Raw genomic sequence first — 18,533 nt, 5'->3', positions numbered from 1 at the left:
CACTTTAAAAAGGCCCTAATAGCCACGCACAGTTTACGAAAAGTCGTACGTGGTCCATGATGTTCACGCGTCATGTTGCCTTTTACTTTAGTTCTTGCGAAGCAATGATATGGCGCTTGAAATTTGCCAGGTCATACGTTTCTTTACCTCTCTCTCATTATATAGTAGGAGACAACTTAAGAAAGACAAGACGTTGTGAACCCCGAGCTTTGTATTATGTCTCCGAGGTCGTTTCAGCGTAAGTACGACCGCGAAGGCGACAATAGAATTTGATGTAGAGAATCAGGCAGTTCCAAAAGTGAATCGCAATCAGCTCTCTTTCTAATTGTAAAGCTAAACCAATCACGCAAAAAAAAAAAAGCTCGTGATCGGGCGCATTTGCTTTGCGTGGTTGACTTATGGCGAATTCCACTGGTCGTTTTGGAGCGCGCTGGGATCGACTTTTCTGGAGCGAGCCTATTTCACTGGGCAATCGGGATCGAGACCGACGTGTTTAACTGGTCGTTTTGGATTAGTTCCCGCTCCAGATCTCGATCTGGATCCGAGAAAAGTCGTTCCCATGATTTCGGCGGATTCAACCGGAAGCCAGCCGGGCCAGCCCTCGGCGCACATGCGTGACTTCCTTTCTCGTAAGGCATCTGGTCTGATCTCGCTCATCTCGCCCCAGAAGAAGAAGAAGCACGTCGCGGGCTGGGCTCCTAGATTGTCTCGACATCAGAAGAATTTGTAATGGCCGTTTGCATACCCCTTGGCTCGACAGCCGGTTCGTTTTCCACTAAGGAGAAGAGAAGGTATTTGCGGCGCTACAGGCATTCCGGCAATCTTTTCTAGAAGCGCCTGAGCCATTCCTGCCGCTCGTGCGTCGAACACGTGTTAGCACCGCGATTCCGAAAACGTCTTCGAAACGACCGCGGCGGCCGCGGAAAGGGGATTTCCGGGCAGTTGAACGACGGGAAGGCATCCGCCGATCCCTGAGCAGTGGTCATGTTCAACTGGGGATCCGTAGGCGGCGCGACCCCGTTCGGATCGTATGCTCCAGTCTGGATCTGGTCAACTGATCCCGGCGCGCTCAAAAGCGCCCAGTGAATTCGCCATTAGTAAGCAAGAGGAAATGCACAGACGGGATGACCGCGGTGACGATGACCTTCTCACGCTTCTTAATTGTCTCCACCGGACCGTAGCGTCTGCTGCGGTCGGGCTGAGAGTGAAATGGAGTTTAGCGAGCTGGCCGTAGATTACGGTGCAGTCTTAATCGAGGCGGTACATATCTTGTGCAGGTGGCCTCGCTGCCGGCCTTCCGTCAGGTGCGACGTCTGCAGTCCGTCAGTCGGTCGCCCGTCTTCTCTCACTTCGGCGAGACGGTGTCGGGAGCGGTGTCCATCCGAGCATTCGGAGCCACCAAGCCGTTCGTAGAAATCCTCGAGCGTTTTCTGGATGACAACATCAACTGCTACGTACATTCTGCGGCTCTAGACGCGTACGTAGTTGGGTTCGATGTTAAGGGTTTGCGTTACCAATAATGATGATCCTTACGATGTGGTGGCGTTCCATCTCTTTACCATGGCCAGATTTCATTTATATTTATTATTATAGTATATAAGTAAACGGATGTAATTGTGTGAACAGTAAGCCAGTAAAACTTAATAGGTAAAACGTCTGTAACGTCAGAGTGGTAAGTGCCTTAATGTATCACGTGACTACCATCACGTTGATGAAGTCGAGATGAACCTTTTTGAAACGGTGATTACCACACGCTGGCACCGCGACGCTATCAGCGCGGCGCCACCATGACATTTATATTTCACAGACATATTGGTGTACATATAGTGTCCCTATAAAAACATATGCATTAAAGAAATATTGGAATTTAATGATAATTTTTTCTTATCCCTGGTGCAAAGGTGCCTCATCATTGCTGTACAAGTCGTGATCCTGTTTCTGTCCATCGGTGCATCCCTGGTGTCCGTGGCAGGAAAAGATTTCCTGGAAGCCAACATGGCAGGCCTCACTCTCACGTACACGATGCAGGTTGTTTCACGTTTCTTTCGCGATTGCATACACACACTGCTAGCTGCCTCATTTGCATGCTTGGACCAAATAAAAACTGCTCAACAAAGTACCCCTAAAGCCGAAGTCATACTGTTCATACATAATACAAAAGACTGTCTACAAACACGACTCTTCGCAATATCCGTGCTTCGAATGCCACGTGCCAAGTTCCTCGTCGAACTCATTGCCATGCGGCATTCGAATCACGGTTCGCGCGTTGACTCGCCTTAGAATCTGTATGCAGACTGTTTTCTTTTTTGTATAATGTATAATCAGCGTGACCCTGGCCTAACATATCAGGGCCGGTTTGCTCATCCATGCGGCTATATAGTCCGGCAGTTAACTCGCCCTAAATGAGGATTTTAAAGTTACGTGACCATCCCCAAATCTGGTAAGGAAGAAAGAGAGACTAAACGTTTTATTTACACCCCAAAACATGTCCGGGCTGTTGTCTTACCACTCCTCAGACAGCACGTCTTTGGCATGCTGAACCAGGAGCTGCCGGAGGATTACTTAGGTCCCGACAGGGGCCGACGACGCACTCGAGCCTGGAAGCTGGAAGCAGCAAGCCCCCAATGCTCCCAGCTTCCGTTCTTGAGTGTGTCTGGAAGATCTTGCAGTGTTGCTTCTGGCTGTTACATTGGTGCAGTCCCAAGGCTGAGCGGCATTACTCGGTACTGGCTGCAGGCACTGCATCGTGGTGTGCCTCCTGCGCCGCTTATATAATGTTTGAGATGTTCGGTCATTAAAGTTCGATACTAAACCCGGCGCACCATAGTACTCTCTTCTCTGTTTAATATGTAAGAGGGACCTTCTAGTAAAGTTTTGTTTTCTCTGAGCTCTTCGAGCGTATTGGTTCTCTGTTTGTGCATAGAGGTTCTATGAATCATATCTTGGAGTTGTAGGATTGGAGATATGAGATGAAGTTGCCCGAATTGAGATTTCTGCGGCAAGCTCGTGCCCGAGCTCGTTCACCTCGAAGCCTTGTTGCTCCATAATACACCTAATGGTAACCGCGGTGTTTGAATGGTTGGTCATGGTGTATGTTAGAATCTGATGGAGGCTTATTGCGGAGAAGGCACCACGTAATTGAGATTCCGCTGGCACGTCAAATAATCACCAGGTGGTCCAAATTAATAATTGATTCCTTGCTGGGGCGTGCCAGATGGCCTGGTTTGGTTTGCCAAGTGAAACTCTTAAATTTGACCTTTGAGGTCACGTTACCAGCATCATGGAAAGAAAGTACCTAGCGTTCCAACCGATTCCGCCCTGCAGACCTAAGTATTGCTTGTAGTTTTCTTTATATCTCGCTTAACAAGAACTTTCCCAAATCTTTGCACGTCGCTCCTAAAGTACACGAGTGCAGTTTATTTCACCTAAATTTTGAACATGTACACCAATTTATTTTGTGCGCAAAGATTTGTTTATTGTAATTAAAGAGACGACACACTTACGGCAACCATTTGCCTGTAACGTTATAGGTACGTTTAGTGTTCTGCCCTCACGGAGCCGGCCACGTGACTTCAATATCTTTATGTTAGGTGAGTTAACCATAGAGAGATACGCGAATTGATAAGCGAATAGGGCCAGGAATCCTCTTTTGATTTTTGTGCACCTTAGCGTAGAACACCGACTTGCACGCCTTACAACGATCCATATGTAAGTTGGTTCTAAAACACTAAAAGTTTCTTTTCGCTTTTCTTTGTGTTTTATCAGTTGTAGAGTAAAACAAACAAGACAAGCAAACAAAACAGCGACGCCGTGTTTCGGGTAACTGCGTTATACTTTTTACTTACAAGATCGGTTACAATGTAGCAGTTTAGTATAGGGCTTGCAAGTTCGTCTGCTCCTTGCTCGCCTCGTGCGTTTGTTAACCGTCCAGGTGCGTCCACGTGATTTTGTATTGCCCGATCTCAACAAATGGCAACGCGCGCTTGGCTGCCTCGTCATCGGGCTTTTTCTTTTTTGTTTGCTCATTGGCATGCTCTTCCTCAAGTTCCGATGCTCCAAACACGTGTTTTGGATCACTTGCTCTTCGTATATTCAGATACGAAGAGTCCACATGTGACCATGTATCAAATATATGGAATGCACTATAGGCAACAGTGTGAACGGGAACAGACTTCCTCGCTTATTTGGACGCATCTACAAATTTAGCAACACGTTATGGTCTCGATAACGGCTAGAACGGAAAGTTTAGATACCAAAATGCGTGCTGTTTGACAGGTTGAGGTTTAAAGAAGGTCGTGGGAGCCGTGACACTGGTAAGAAGAAATATTGACTGTTCCTTTTAACATTGTTGCCGGAAGTACCTGCCATTTATTCATATATGTTGCATGCATAGTATCGTAACATGTTATAACCTATGTCGCCATTGCAAATGTATATTTTATTTTATATGAGACGACCCTGTGTTAGAACTAACTGTATCGTACTTTTTACTCCGGTCATCCGTTAAAAGTATTAGTATTTCACCTCATACAACAATTTCATATAAGGTCATATATAACCTCACCTATTACAGATACCTCTCAGGTATGCAGATATCTTCATATGGTAACTTTAAAGGGCCATTCTAGATGTGCATGTTATTTTCTATGATACGATTTGAAAATTTAAGCGAATCATTGATCATACTGAACTCCTCAAAATCGCGACTGACGTAAAAATTGCTTACCAGGCAATATTTTACCTTTCTTTTTTTGTCTTTCAATATCGTCACAAAGTCACAATTTTCTTTATTTACTCCCTTGATTGAAATTATATTGGACACAGGTGTCAACGAATGGTACAGTGGGATTACGGAAGCTTAATTATCTAAACCCGACCTTTTGTAAAAACGAGAAATGCCTCGTTTTCTTTTTTAGACCCCCAGGGAGATGCCATAGAAAATACTAAATTCTGCAGTTTCTTTGATAAGGTTGGTTCACACATTCATCTCAGTGCTAACATAATGCAAAGTCTAATCAGCATCAGCGCTACAGGTAGTGCTGGCTCGGCGCTGAGTTAACGTTGCGTTGTATGTGTAACCAAGCAAAGGGGGTTTACCTGCATTGGAGCGCTGTCAATACAACACTGATAAAGCTAAAATCAAAACTTCGTCTATGGTGCTGAGTTGGCGCGCTGCGGTGTATAAGTAAATAGGCCTTAAAAAGAAATGAAATGTTTCTAAAAGAAACCTGCCTAACCCACTTCTGCATTTCCTAACCACATAATAAGCTTCAGAAGACAAAACACTTGGGGCTTGATAATTCTGCAGGACGATAAAGAAGGTTCCCGAATCGATTTCTTGCGGCTGCTATCACCGCGCACGCTGAGCCTTGTCGCATTGAATATCCCGCAGCTGGCTGAGCACGTGTCGTATGCAGTCATGATGCTTGTTATGCTGGAAGCGAGCATGGTGGCAGTCGAGAGGGCCATGGACTACTTCGACTTACCGGAAGAGGTATTTTTCTGCTTTTTTTTTTTTTTACCGCTTCCCGCATCGTGTGTTTCTAATTTACTCTTTGGTTTCCAGTCCGTTGGCTGATTACGTTTAGAGCGCTGGAAAAGAGGGCACCGATAGAATCCCCGCAAGACAGCTGCTTGCCGCGTTTCTATCGTGGCAGGCGGTGCAAGAAAGATTTACGAAGCGGTCAATATTAATCAAAGTTGCTCTAGAGCCACGAAGTTACTCTAAATTTGGAGTATTGCTAGTCAGCGGTTGAAATCATACACATTAAGAAGCTTTAAAGCCTACTAAATGTGAGTAAAAGTTTAGATAAACGGACAAAGTGTTAAAGCAACGCGGTCCCTTAGGCGTTCCCTTAAAACTCTAATAAATTCCAGTTTTAGTTATACCGGAACGTCGTTCCGTATATTTCTGTGTAGATGTAACGTCAAGCTGTGCGATGGGGCACGAGTGTTTATCCACTTGTGCGGGCAAAACTCGTTTAGTTCAGGAAGTTAAACGTTTAATTGGTCGCCTTAAAGAAGGATGCCTTAGGTAAATACGTGAATGAGTTTTATCAAATGAGGCGAAATGGTCATGCGGTTAACTAGCTTCACCGTTATTAGTTTCTTTAGCCTAGAACCAAGATGCGTGATTTGAGCCATGGAGCTTTGAACGGTGTTGATATATAGTCTCACCAGCGCGACCGACGCCAAATACTGTCGGGAGACAAGGAAAGCAGCTTGCTTAGGTGACAGCCGTTATTCGCGACTTTTCGCCTCGGGTCTCCGGGCGTGATTCGTGTACCATCGTCGCGGCTGAAAAACCTTTCCGCTAAACTTATCGCATAAATCTTCTCCGCTAAACGCCGCGTTACACTGTGCCATGAGGCATCACGTGACACCGTGAGGTGATATTGTGATGTCACGGCTTTTGGTGGCTATAACGTTACGTGACAGTGCAACGCCACCTGACGTTCTGAAGAGTAAGCAGTGTGATTGTGTGTAGTCCGTGTGCTGCAGAGTGGAGGCGCCTCGGTTGTTACCGCTGATCATTTCCATTATACGGCAAGGAACCTGTAACTGGTTTGTGACTGAGTATCTCTTGTTCATAAACATGTTCTTTTGAGGCCAGTCGTCAACATGTAGACTTAATATAAGAATCGCCAACAACGTGCCTGCGACGTGTCTGCCTTCACTGTTTGTCGCTTGTCTGCCCGGTGGGACGAGGCCCTTCTACACTCCGCAGCGCGGTACGAGCTACGGGCACACCAGACCGGCCAATCGCCTTTCTTCGTTATGACCTGACCTCACTTTCTACACGTGGGTATGAGCGGGAGCGTGATCATGCGGCAAAACATCTAGGTATGACTGGCCCAAAAAAGCGCCTCCTCCGCCCTGTCGGCTTTGGAGTTATATGAGTGCATCGAGATAACGAGTGCGTGATTGTAGCGTGCTGCGAAGGCCCTTATGCTCCGGAATCTTTCGTAGGACTAGAATTTGCTCAATGCCATGAGTTTTTTACTTGGAGCTTAGAAAGTGTACGTCGTTTGAATTTAGGCACCCTGGAGAAATTCGGAGATGGAGCCCGCGGTCGAATGGCCCTCTCGGGGTGACCTCACCTTTACGGACTACAGCGTATCTTATGGCGACGACGCTGATCCTGTCCTGCGTCACGTCAACTTCCAAGCACAAGGCGGACAAAAGGTGACTCAAAGTAAGGTACTCATCCAGAAACAGTATATGTCGTGAAATCTCGTCACTTTACGGCAACACGCGCTGCGTTCTGAAAATCGTAAGTTTGTTGTAGCTGTACCTCCAATCCCAAAAAGGGCAAGACTTTGAGCCAGTAAATAAATTCCTAAAATTTAGATCTTATCACCAAAACTAAGAACTAAAACAGCGAACATTTCTAAAGTTTCGCCCTTTCGGTTATCAAGTTCTAGTACTAGAACACGTGTTATAACAAGCTGCCACGAGTTCTGGCTCAGGTTCGTGCTGCCCAATGCCTCTTCTTTAGTTATCACAACAACGTGTCAATCAATGCTTGTGTTGGTGCTGCGTGCATACAATGCTAGATCTTGGCGATTCCCTCCACCATGGGTCACAATCGTTAACAGATATATCGGGCCACACTGCCTGTCCCCGAGTGCCTGTCAAGCGATGTCGCAGGTCTCGTGTCCAACCAATGAGCCATATTCAACCGTGCTGTTTTGACTTCATTGTCAAATAGACGAACCTAAATGAAGATGACCAATCGACCGCGCCTCCGCGAAGTATTGGAGTGACAGGTGTATTCGTTTCAGATTGGTATTGTGGGCAGGACCGGTGCCGGCAAGTCCACCCTTGCCCTTGCGCTCTTCAGGATGATCGAAGCCAAGACAGGGTCCATAGTTGTGGACAACGTGGACATCACGAAGATTGGATTGCACGATCTTCGCCAGAAGATGACCATCATTCCTCAGGTACATAGATGACGCCATGTGCACAGCCAATACAACCTAGAAGATCTGCGCATGGTGCCGTCGTAAGATGATTCCCGTCCATCCCTAAGCGGCAAACATATAGGGTGAAGCTCGACGAGAGTACGCAGCAAAGCGGCAGACGCGGGCGTCTTGGCGCCGCCGCCTGCTATACAGATCGGAAGGTTGTTAAGCAGGGGATCGCGGTGACCTGAGAACGCCGAGCTCTGATCGGCTTTGATTTAAGAATAGTTGTGAGGAGACGCTCAAGGTAGCTTGCTTTGAGTTCTACCCACTATCCTGTAATCGGAGTCAATCGGAGCTTGACGTTTTGGCGTCTTCACAATCCCTGCAAACGGAGCAGATGAACTTGTGCTCCGCATAGCTTCGCGTTCGTTGTGCTTGAGACGGTGCAAAATGCGCTGTCGGCAACGTTTTCGTGAGCTAGGCGGCGATGCTTGGATCTACCAGTGATGAAGTTTGGGAGAGCGGGAAAGGGGGGGGGGGGGGGCGAGGTGTACACGCCTCGTTTCTCATGTCGTATTGATACAGCGCGTGATTTTTAAAGGCCCTTATAAAGCTGCGTCTCAGTGCCTTTGACTGCGTTCGACTGCGTTGAGTCAAGAAACGTCTGCTCCTCACCGGGCCATCCGTGTTTCATTTGAATGGCCGCAGCCGATTCATTCAGCGAGTAGGTTGGCACGTGGCGTAGGAGGGTAGGAGGAAGAGATATTTTGGTTACTCGCCGTCTCAACGCAGTCAAATGCACTCAAACGCTTAAAAACACAACTGTGCGTTTTGGCCTCAACAGCTAATTAAAAGTGTGAAGCAGATGTGAGAAAACATTGCGTGGCTTCAAGCCGCTGAGGAGCGTTACCATGACAGTCGTCGCTGTCGCTAGTGGTTTCAATAGTTACGTCACGCGGCGGTCCGATGCGACGCGGTTTTGGTGCGCGTCTGTTTGCAACTTTACATTCTGGTAGAAGGCAAAATTGTTGTGCAAGCAAGCTGACTAACGTTACACATGATTCTAAACCGGAGACTAACGGACGGCAAGGTGGCAAACCCAGATGAATCAACTGTGTGTGTTTGTCCCGTTGTTGTCCGTTCGTCTCCCCTTTAGAATCATGAGTAACATTAAACTGCTCGCTTGTCAAATAAATTTGCGTCTAAAATATGTAGCATTCTGAAGTCGCAATATTTTAGGTTTTCTGGAGGCTAATGAGATGCTTGTGATTGTAATAATCTTTGAAATTTAAAAGCATAGTTTTAGTCAATTTAACATTTTCGAGGGCCTTTCGAACTTACTTTGGGGACGTCGAAAAGCAGGCGTCAGGGACAATGAAAATATTGTCCTCAAGGCGGGCAGGCGCCAGTGATTGCAATTTGACAGTATTTTCTTTAACTCACTTTAATTTCTATTTTTGAACAAAGAGCGCCATAAAAGACAGATATCACCACAGAATTTCTCATTTCATGCACTATATCTTTTTTTAAAAACAATCAGGACCCAGTGTTGTTTGCTGGAACGTTACGCTGGAACCTGGACCCTTTTGATGAGCACTTGGATGACGCTGTCTGGAAGGCGCTGGAGCGAGCGCATCTGAAGGATCACGTCGTCGAGGATGATTTAGGACTCGAATATGACATTTCTGAAGGAGGAGATAACTTAAGGTGAGTCATTCTTTATGACGCTGTGTTTCCCTGAGTGCAGTATCAGGAAAGTACAAGTTGTCAAACAAAGACAGCTCGCATTACGGTCTTTAAATTTCCTGGTTTATAATATTGTCGTCGCGCAATGAAAACGTTTTTCCTGGGGAATAATTTAAGTAACAGAGGCAGGCTGTACACTTTTTGAGTCAATCCATCATCGTATAGCTCCGAGTACCTAACGAATGGCCCTTGGTTTGGGGAAGATAGTGCAGACAAAATCGCTGTGGGCGTCTATTCTCTCTCCCAAAACCCTACAGACCCAACGAGAAGATGGAGGATTAGGAACACCACCTATAGTTGACACCTAAGGGTCATATGATTAAGAATATTTGAGGACGGTACATCTGCTTCAAAAAACTATCGACCTGACAAAAAATTGCGAACAGGTTATTTTTATTTTTACATAAATTATTGCCTTTTATGTGGACACACTGTGGTATAGACGCGGATAGCTCTAGAAAGGCGGGTTGTGATGGGTCCCGAGCTCATTCTTATCACTTTATAGCCGATGAGATTGCAACATTTGCCGATAAAAATGCCGAACAACGAACTAGGAAACGAACTAGGAACACTTTCAATAGCTAAATACGGAAACCGCCGAAGTTTCCCGACCAGTAAAGTTTCACTTCGAACCGTGGTAACATCTTTTAAAGGGGTCATAAAACGATTTTTCTGCTTTCGCTAAATTCTACTTAGATTACTTCCTATTGTTAAGAACTGAATAAACTTGCCATAGTTTTTCTTTCTATAAAGCGGTAATCGCAAAAAAAAAAAAAAAAAATCCGAGGACACCTAAGCATTTTATTTGTTAAGAATGCGAAAGGACTAATGTACGCTCCTTTAGCTCGTCTGCGGTTTACTGGCGTGGAGAGCCATGTTTCGCTACTGCCGAGGTTGCGGCCGCCGTCGATATAGATGCTTCGTACCACTTGAAATGATTTTATTCGCGATCCGCTTTCGCGTCACGCTTTCGAATGACTTCGTTCTGTCTCCTAGCGTGTTGCGCGGCTGCTCGTTCCGCCCGTTGTGTATTCGGAGTTTTGACAACGATGGACGTCCACGTTTCACCACTGCCGAGCATGCTGCCGCCGACGATATAGATGCTAAGGCGCCGCCATGTTTCTCGGCGCCGAGACGAGCAGAAGCGGCCGGAACGCCGCCAGGAAGTGCGGCGGTGCGCGCGCAGACCGCCCTGGCTCACCCGTGACTGTTGAGCCGCTGGGTGAGGCTTCGACGGGAGTGCGAAGCTCGGCGCGGCGCGTTCTGATATCACGCATCCTCTGATCATCATTATCGCCCTAGCTGCATGCGGATACCTGTTAACGACGTTAGACCTCAAAGCGTAACATTAGGCCTAAAGTTAGGCCTAACGTGAGGCATAACGTTAGGCCTAATGTAAGGCTAGCGCATACTCGAGTGCCCCCTCACGTCAAACAGCTGCGCGTACCGGTCGATAAAGTTAGACCTCAAAGTGCAACGATGTGCCTAACGTTACGTCAATTCCAGCGCATTTCAGCGCTGGAATTGACGGGCCATGGTCCTCCGGTCTACTGTGTCTGTTGCCCCGTCAAGACACGACAACTTGGCGACGAGGAGGCTTCGCTGAACTGCTATGCGGAAGCCTACATGGCAACGGGAGATCCGGCAGCGACGGGTCAAGTGCCGCAAGTCTTCTGCCGATTGGGACACATCGAGCCCTTCGACGAATCGACGAGCGACTGGCCGTCGTATGAGGAACGACTCACGTCGTTTCTTCTGGTCAACCGGATCGCCAAGGACGACAAGGTACACGCATTTTTGAGTCTCATAGGCCCGAAAACGTAGAGTCTTTTGAAGTCGTTGACCGCACCGGAGTTGCCAGCAAGAAAAACGTTTGATGAGCTAAAGAAGCTTTTGGGGGATCACCTGGCACCGAAGCCATCGGTAATCAGCGAGCGCGCAAAGTTTCACAGAAGAATGCAGCTCGAGAACGAATCTGTAGCAGCCTTCGTTGCAGAATTTCGCAAATTGGCGCAAACCTGCGACTTCGAAGCCGCACTTGACCAGTCCTTGAGGGACCGTTTCGTCTGCGGTTTACGCAGAGAGGACATTCAGCGTGTGTTGTTCACAAAGGACAACAAGCTAACTTTCCAGAGAGCCGTCGAAAAAGCGCTAGCCATGAAAGCAGAAAAAAATAACGTCGCTGAAACACATGCGTCAGAACCTAGAGTTTCGGACGTAAACAAGGTGAAGGCCGTCGCGGAGGCGAACGTGACGCAGCGAGACTGCTACCGCTGCGGCTCAGCGAAACATGGAAGCCGGGTATGCCCGCACATTGCGGATATCTGTTTCAAGTGTAACAAGAAGGGGCATGTCCAAAGAGTGTGTCATGCTGACAAAGAAAAGAAATCGAAGTGGACGCCACGTAAGGCGATGAAGAAACTGGTTCCTGTTCAAGACCCATTTGGCATGAAGGAAATGACCACGTCTGGTATGGAACCAATAAAACAATAAACGTGCAGGAAGTTGCCTTGGAAATGGAACTGGACACAGGAGCAACTGTTTCTGTCATGTCACTGCAACAGTTTCGTCAGATATCTCCTTCAACAAAGATCATGCCGATGACGCTCAAGCTGCGCACGTTCAAGGGAGACATCGTTCAGCCCGTCGGGGTTGCTCACGTCGACGTGCAGTACAGACAGCAGAGGACCGAGCTTCCCCTCTACATCACAAGAGAAAAGGGACCACCTCTGCTCGGCCGGCAGTGGCTGCAAGCGATCCGATTGGATTGGAACCGGATCTTCGGGATCAACAGAATGCCAGGTCAGATTTTTTGGCGCTTTCCGAACAACCCACAAAGCTTAGTGCGCTTCTGAACGAGTACCAAAATCTGTTCAATAAAGACCTGGGAACTATTGCTGAAGAAAGGGCAGAGCTGACGCTAAAAGAAGGTCACGTACCGAAATTCCTCAAGGCAAGAAACGTGCCGTTTGCCCTACAGCCTGCTGTCGAGGCTGAACTAAAGAAGATGCAAGACATGGGCGTCATAACACCAGTCACAACGAGTGATTATGCGACGCCGGTTGTGCCAGTAGTGAAGAAGGACGGTGGAATAAGGTTGTGCGGCGACTACAAGACCACCGTGAATCCTTGCCTTGACACTGACGAGTATCCGCTCCCGAGAGTCGACGACTTGTTCGCAGCGCTTTCAGGAGGCCAGGAATTTTCGAAGATTGATTTAAACCGGGCTTATCACCAGGTGGTGATGGCTGAAACGTCGAGCAAGTACCTAACTTTAAATACACACAAAAGACTGTTTGCCGTAAACAGGTTACCGTTCGGAGTCTCCTCGGCACCAGCCTTTTTTCAGAGAATCAAGGACACAATGCTGAAAGATCTGAAAGGCGTCAGTTGCTACTTGGATGACGTCCTCATCACCGGTAGGACGCCGGAAGAGCATTTGGCCAATTTGGAAGCAGTCCTAAAGCGGTTGTCAGAGCGTGGAGTTCGTGTGAAGAAGGAAAAATGCGCGTTTTTCCAGAAGGAGCTGCGTTATCTGTGCCACGTGATCAGTGCTGCAGGTGTCAGCACGACGCCAGAGAAGATCGAGGCTCTGCTGAAGGTTGCTTCACCCTCAAGCAAGCAGCAGCTCCAGTAATTTCTGGGTATGATAAATTACTACGGAAAGCTTGTTCCACGACTATCCACCCTGGCGAGCCCGCTCTACAGGCTGCTGCGTCAAGACCAGCGCTGGTGTTGGGACAAAGCGTGTCAAGCAGCGTTCGAGGAAATGAAGACAGCGCTAGCAACACCATCGATTCTGGCACACTACGACCCAAGTAAGCCATTGCAAGTTGCGTGCGACGCATCCCAGTATGGCATAGGCGCTGTTCTGTCTCATGTGACTGAAGATGGAAGCACTCGTCCTGTGGCGTATGCATCACGCACACTGACCGAAGCTGAAAAGAAGTACAGCTAACTTGAAAAGGAGGCAATATAGCCATTATTTTTGGGATCAAAAAGTTCCACTTATACATCTAAGGCCGAGTTTTCACTCTCGTCACGGATCACAAACCGCTGCAGACTATTTTGGGCCCAAAGACAGGCATTCCGTTTATGGCGGCAGCACGTTTGCAGCGCTGGGCTGTTACCTTGTCAGCGTACGAGTACTCGTTGGTGTACAAGAGATCCAGTGACAATGCAGAGGCCGATTTTTGCTCAAGGTTCCCTCTCGAAAGTGGGAAAGACGATAGTTGCGAGGGCGAAGAGTCCTTCTATGCACTGCGCCTAGAGTCAATGCCGGTGTCCTCTAAAGAGATTGCACGCGCTACGTCGCGCGACCCGTTACTTTGTCAAGTGCTTGAATACACAAGCATGGGTTGGCCGACGCACGTGCAAGAACAACAACTCAGACCGTTCTTTGACAGCCGCTTGCAGATTAGTGTTCATCAAGGGTGCCTAATGTACGGCATGGGGGTTGTTGCTCCGTCCCAGCTGCAGGAGCCCGTGCTCGACGAACTGCATCAAGGCCATCCCGGCACCGTGCGAAGTAAGGAGCTGGCTCGCAGCTATGTTTGGTGGCCATCAATTGACTCAGACCTTGAAAGAAAGGTACGAAGCTGCCAAGCATGCCAGGAACAGCGTAATGATCCATGCAAAGCGCCTCTTCACCCCTGGGCATGGCCGACAGCACCGTGGAGACGACTACACCTGGACTTTGCAGGCCCGTTCCGCGGAACCATGTTCCTAGTCGTGGTGGACGCGCACTCAAAGTGGCCAGAGGTGTTCACCATGCAGAGCACTACGACCGAGCGCACTGTGAGGTGCCTACGTGAACTTTTCTGCAGGTTCGGAATTCCGGAAACAATCGTTTCAGACAACGGGCCGCAGCTGGTGTCCGAGGAATTCAAGGTGTTCATGAGGAACATTGGGGTCAGACACGTCGTGAGCGCCCCATACCACCCGAGCACAAACGGCCTGGCAGAACGGTTTGTGCAGACACTGAAGTCTGCACTACGCAAGTCATCCGCTGGTGAGTCTCTGGAAGAAGCATTGCAACACTTTTTACTCGCGTACCGGAATACTCCACATTCAAAAACAGGAGAGACGCCAGCAAACTTGTTGATGGGCAGAAGATTGCGTTCCTGGTCGGATGTAATCAAGCCTACGGTAGAGGGGAAAGTGATCCACAAGCAATTTATACAAAGTAAGCAACGGAGGAGAAGCAGGGAAGAAATCTGCCCTGGTGACAATGTTCTAGTACGAAATTACAGGAGTTCGCCGAGGTGTCTACGTAGTACCGTCCTTAAGAAGACTGGTCAAGTATCTTACCAAGTCCAGGTTACCACGCCTCGAGGCAAGTTCATCTGGCGTCGGCACCTCGATCAAATTTTAAGCCAAACACGGCCAACGGCAACGCCGGTACCTTCGGACACCGACGACGCTGAGGGGTTCCTGGTCTTTTCACCAGGCGAGTCAAGTGTCCCGACCACGGTACAAGAGCCTGGGCCACAGCAGCCTCACACCATCCCGCAACGGGATCCTGTACCTCCTACAGGCCGATCTACTTCTGAAGGACGCTACCCATCGAGAGAACGGCGTCTGCCTGACAGATACCAAGCTCGCTCCTAACTTTTGTATAATACTGCCGTTGGCGCTGCTACGTAATTAAAGGGGGAGGAGTGTTGTGTAGTTACCGCCAAGCGCGCGCTACTGGGACTATAGTGGCGGCGCTTTAGTTCCTTCGCTCTTCTTCTTTATCGTCGTGTCAGTTTGATAGCACGAGAGGTTCGTTCTAGTTCCACGCTCCATGGAATAAACCTCGGGCCATGGTCCTCCGGTCTACTGTGTCTGTTGCCCCGTCAATACACGGCATTATTAATGTTATTTTCCGGCAACGAGACAAAATCCACACGCGTTTTCCGACAGGAATACACAGGAAGACTGGAAAAGTAGACTGCATGCTGTCTGCTTCAATTTGCAACCGGAAGTCCCGTAGACACTAGCGCTAGCTGAGCCTCTAGCGTTTATTATAATAACTCTATGACTTGCACCTCTTGTACTTTAAATGTGTGGTTATGCTGTTGAAAATTATATCCCATCCACTTAGACTGTTCTTTACTGAATTGGAACCCTTCGTTATTCCCAATTCGAGTGCTGATATCGAGCGAGTCCTGAACATCAGTTTTACACTCTAATGGCAGTAGCATATTGTCAGCAAAGGCCAGTACCGGCATATAGGTGCTGTCCATGTGCTTGTTGGTGGTAAAGGTTGTGAAAGCAACACCCTCGCCTTTGGCTTGCAGTTACAGGTTGAGATCATTGAACAGTGTTGGAGAGGGAGGGCAGTCCGGGCGCAGGCCAACATTCATGTTCACCTGTCCCGATGAGTGTTCTCTTAAACTTATCTAGCGTTGCACCCGGTGTATGTACATGTCTCTGAGGAGCGATACTGTCTAAGTTTCCAGTCCCGTTGCTTCCAACTTTGTCTACATCCTCTCATGGGGCTCTGTATCCTAGGCCTTTCCCAAGACAAGACAGGCCAAATAGAATGGGGACTTTTCTAGGTTTTCGAGTCCTATTAGTTTTGTGACAGTGAATTAATTGTCACTGCCCCGTCTGTTCCTACGGAATCCGTTCTGTGCCTCACTGAAAGTATTGCATTTCATGCAGAGTCTCTGTAGTCTGTCTTGCAAAACTATTGTAAACAGTTTGTATACATTACTCAGGATGGTTAACGGTCTGTATCATACAAATGCCTTCTTGCCTTTATCTTTTTTTATGAATTAGTTTTATTCTAACTTGTTTCCAGGCTTAAGGTGTGGCACTTTTTGCCAGCATGTTGTTTAAAAGGTATCTGAGGTGCCCATGTGCTAGCGGTTTAAGCTTCTTCATGAACTTGCTGCGGATGTCGTCAGAACGTATTGCCTTTCCTGCTTCGAGTTTATTGATATGTCTGAAGTTCACTAGGCGCTATTGGTTCAAGAATGTTGAGGTCAATTTGTTTCTAAGTTCGCAGGAGAGTTTCCTCCTCTGTCCTCGGCGTTTTGTGGGAGCAGGCGTGAAGCCCTTGGAAGTAGATAATCATTCCCTCGGTGATCGCTTTCTCAGTGGTCCATGTGTCTACTCCATTCCCCACCGCATCGTGCTCAAGTTCCTTGTGAGGTCGGAGATATCTTACATACCTCCAGAAGCAACGAATTTTGTTGCAACTTTCTTGTAAGAAAAGTTAATGGTTAGTGTGTATATTCAGAAGTTTTGTCGCCACTAGGTATTTGGCTTTTTGTTTCTGAAGCTTATAGTTGTCCTAAATTTGCTTTACTTTTGGTATACAATTATATTAAAACACCTGAGACCGGGCGTGAAAAAACCTTGAAACAACCAAATGTAGAAGAGGCAGGGAAAGAAGTCAGACTACGTCTCAAACTCTACCAATAAGTTTATTCAGTAAGCCTTCTATATACAGTTTTGAATCCAAGGTCGTCACCAACTAACACAACAAACAAAAACAAAACAATATTTTCTTTTTCCTATCTTTTCTGCAAACATTCCAGTCACCTATGTACACATTTATGACACACCATGACCTTGCGCGGTTACTCTACGTTCGAAAAATGTTATGTTGCTTTTTATTCTTGCCTGTTCGATGTTTTCTGGAACATTCCTGTCGTACTTTGATTTTCTCCTTCACCTCCTTATCATAATAAAATGTTTGCTTATCGCTTTTGGCTCTCGTTTGTTTTTGTATGTGAGTGTGTGCTATTTGCATGAAAGGCACGTAGAACTCACTGTACGTTAACGGGGGTCTTCTTGCAAACTCAACATTAAAAGCCATCACACCAATCTAGCCTCGTCCCCAATTCTCCTGTAGATTACTCTCCTGTGAAGTCTCTCTTTACTCAACCTTTGGAGAAACGTTTTCTAGACATGGTCAATAGATATTTTAATCCGATTATGGTCACTTCCGCAGCTGAACATTTTTTCCTCGTATACTGTCATGTCTTGAAGGTGACATCGTGTATGAACAAGTCTTGGGTGGCGATAACGTAGTTGATGAATGCTGGTCGTCTATTCTCCATGTTATTTGTCCCTCACAGCATTCCTCCAGATTCACTATTTTTAAATTGTTGTGTTCTACCAGTTTTGTTTAGACTGTGAGCTCTCGTCTTTACCGCTTATCTCCGCTAGATGGCAGTTAAAGTCTCCCATCAGTACAATTGGGATTGTCATGTTGCGTTCTTCTAGATCTTTCTCCATGCACTTCTATATTCTCTTATTCCAGGATTCTGCTACGCCTGCGGTGGCCATGTATTCTATCTCACGTCCTATGTGACAAACACTCCTGTAAATTCAAAGAACGCCCACATATGCTCCTTACAGTTGTTCCTTATCCGGTTTTTTTGGACGTTTTCTGTACATGAGCCCCACATTGCCTCCTTTCTCGCGGGTTGTTGTTCTATTTGTTCCAATCCAGGTTCATACTTTGGATAGTGGGGTTCTTTCGTCATTTATCAGGTGCGCTTCTGTGTTTCCGTATAGCTAATATCTTCCGATTACTGATTTTTTTTTGTAACTCCTCCCATTTCAGTCGGCTTCCTTCTTGCAGGTTGAGCAGCTTAATTTTTATTGGTTTGGCACTCACATGTCTTTTATGGGGTTTGTTTTTATACTTTTTTTGTTTTAATCTTCCACTATCACGTAACTTTTGACGTTTATTGTTCCATACGTTCTGGTCTGGTGGTTCCAACAGAGTGTTCGAGAGAGAATCTTCTTTTGACCCACCATCTGCTGTTGGAACAGTTGGCAGAGTGTCTGAACCAGGTGGAGAGACTTTTTCTGGCTGCCACGCGCCTACATGTAGAGCGCATGGGTCAGGTTTTTTTCGAATCTCCTGGGGCCTCC

At 47.2% G+C, this 18,533-nt stretch overlaps 1 protein-coding gene across 1 annotated transcript in view; it reads left to right on the top strand.

The window, feature by feature from the left end:
• The window catches only part of LOC8050782 (multidrug resistance-associated protein 1), a gene marked incomplete at its 5' end in the record, with an annotated part of 109,083 nt that overhangs the window by 83,237 nt on the left and 7,313 nt on the right, over positions 1 to 18,533 (top strand). Inside the window, 6 exon segments of the mRNA XM_040207301.2 lie at positions 1,278 to 1,477; positions 1,902 to 2,028; positions 5,393 to 5,494; positions 7,039 to 7,185; positions 7,785 to 7,943; positions 9,448 to 9,614. Coding sequence (XP_040063235.2) covers positions 1,278 to 1,477; positions 1,902 to 2,028; positions 5,393 to 5,494; positions 7,039 to 7,185; positions 7,785 to 7,943; positions 9,448 to 9,614 — 902 coding nt within the window.

The sequence above is a fragment of the Ixodes scapularis genome, unplaced genomic scaffold (genome assembly GCF_016920785.2).
Source record: "Ixodes scapularis isolate PalLabHiFi unplaced genomic scaffold, ASM1692078v2 PGA_scaffold13__105_contigs__length_92229423, whole genome shotgun sequence".
In the NCBI taxonomy this organism is placed as follows: Eukaryota; Metazoa; Arthropoda; class Arachnida; order Ixodida; family Ixodidae; genus Ixodes; species Ixodes scapularis.
This window is presented reverse-complemented; position numbering and strand designations above follow the sequence as displayed.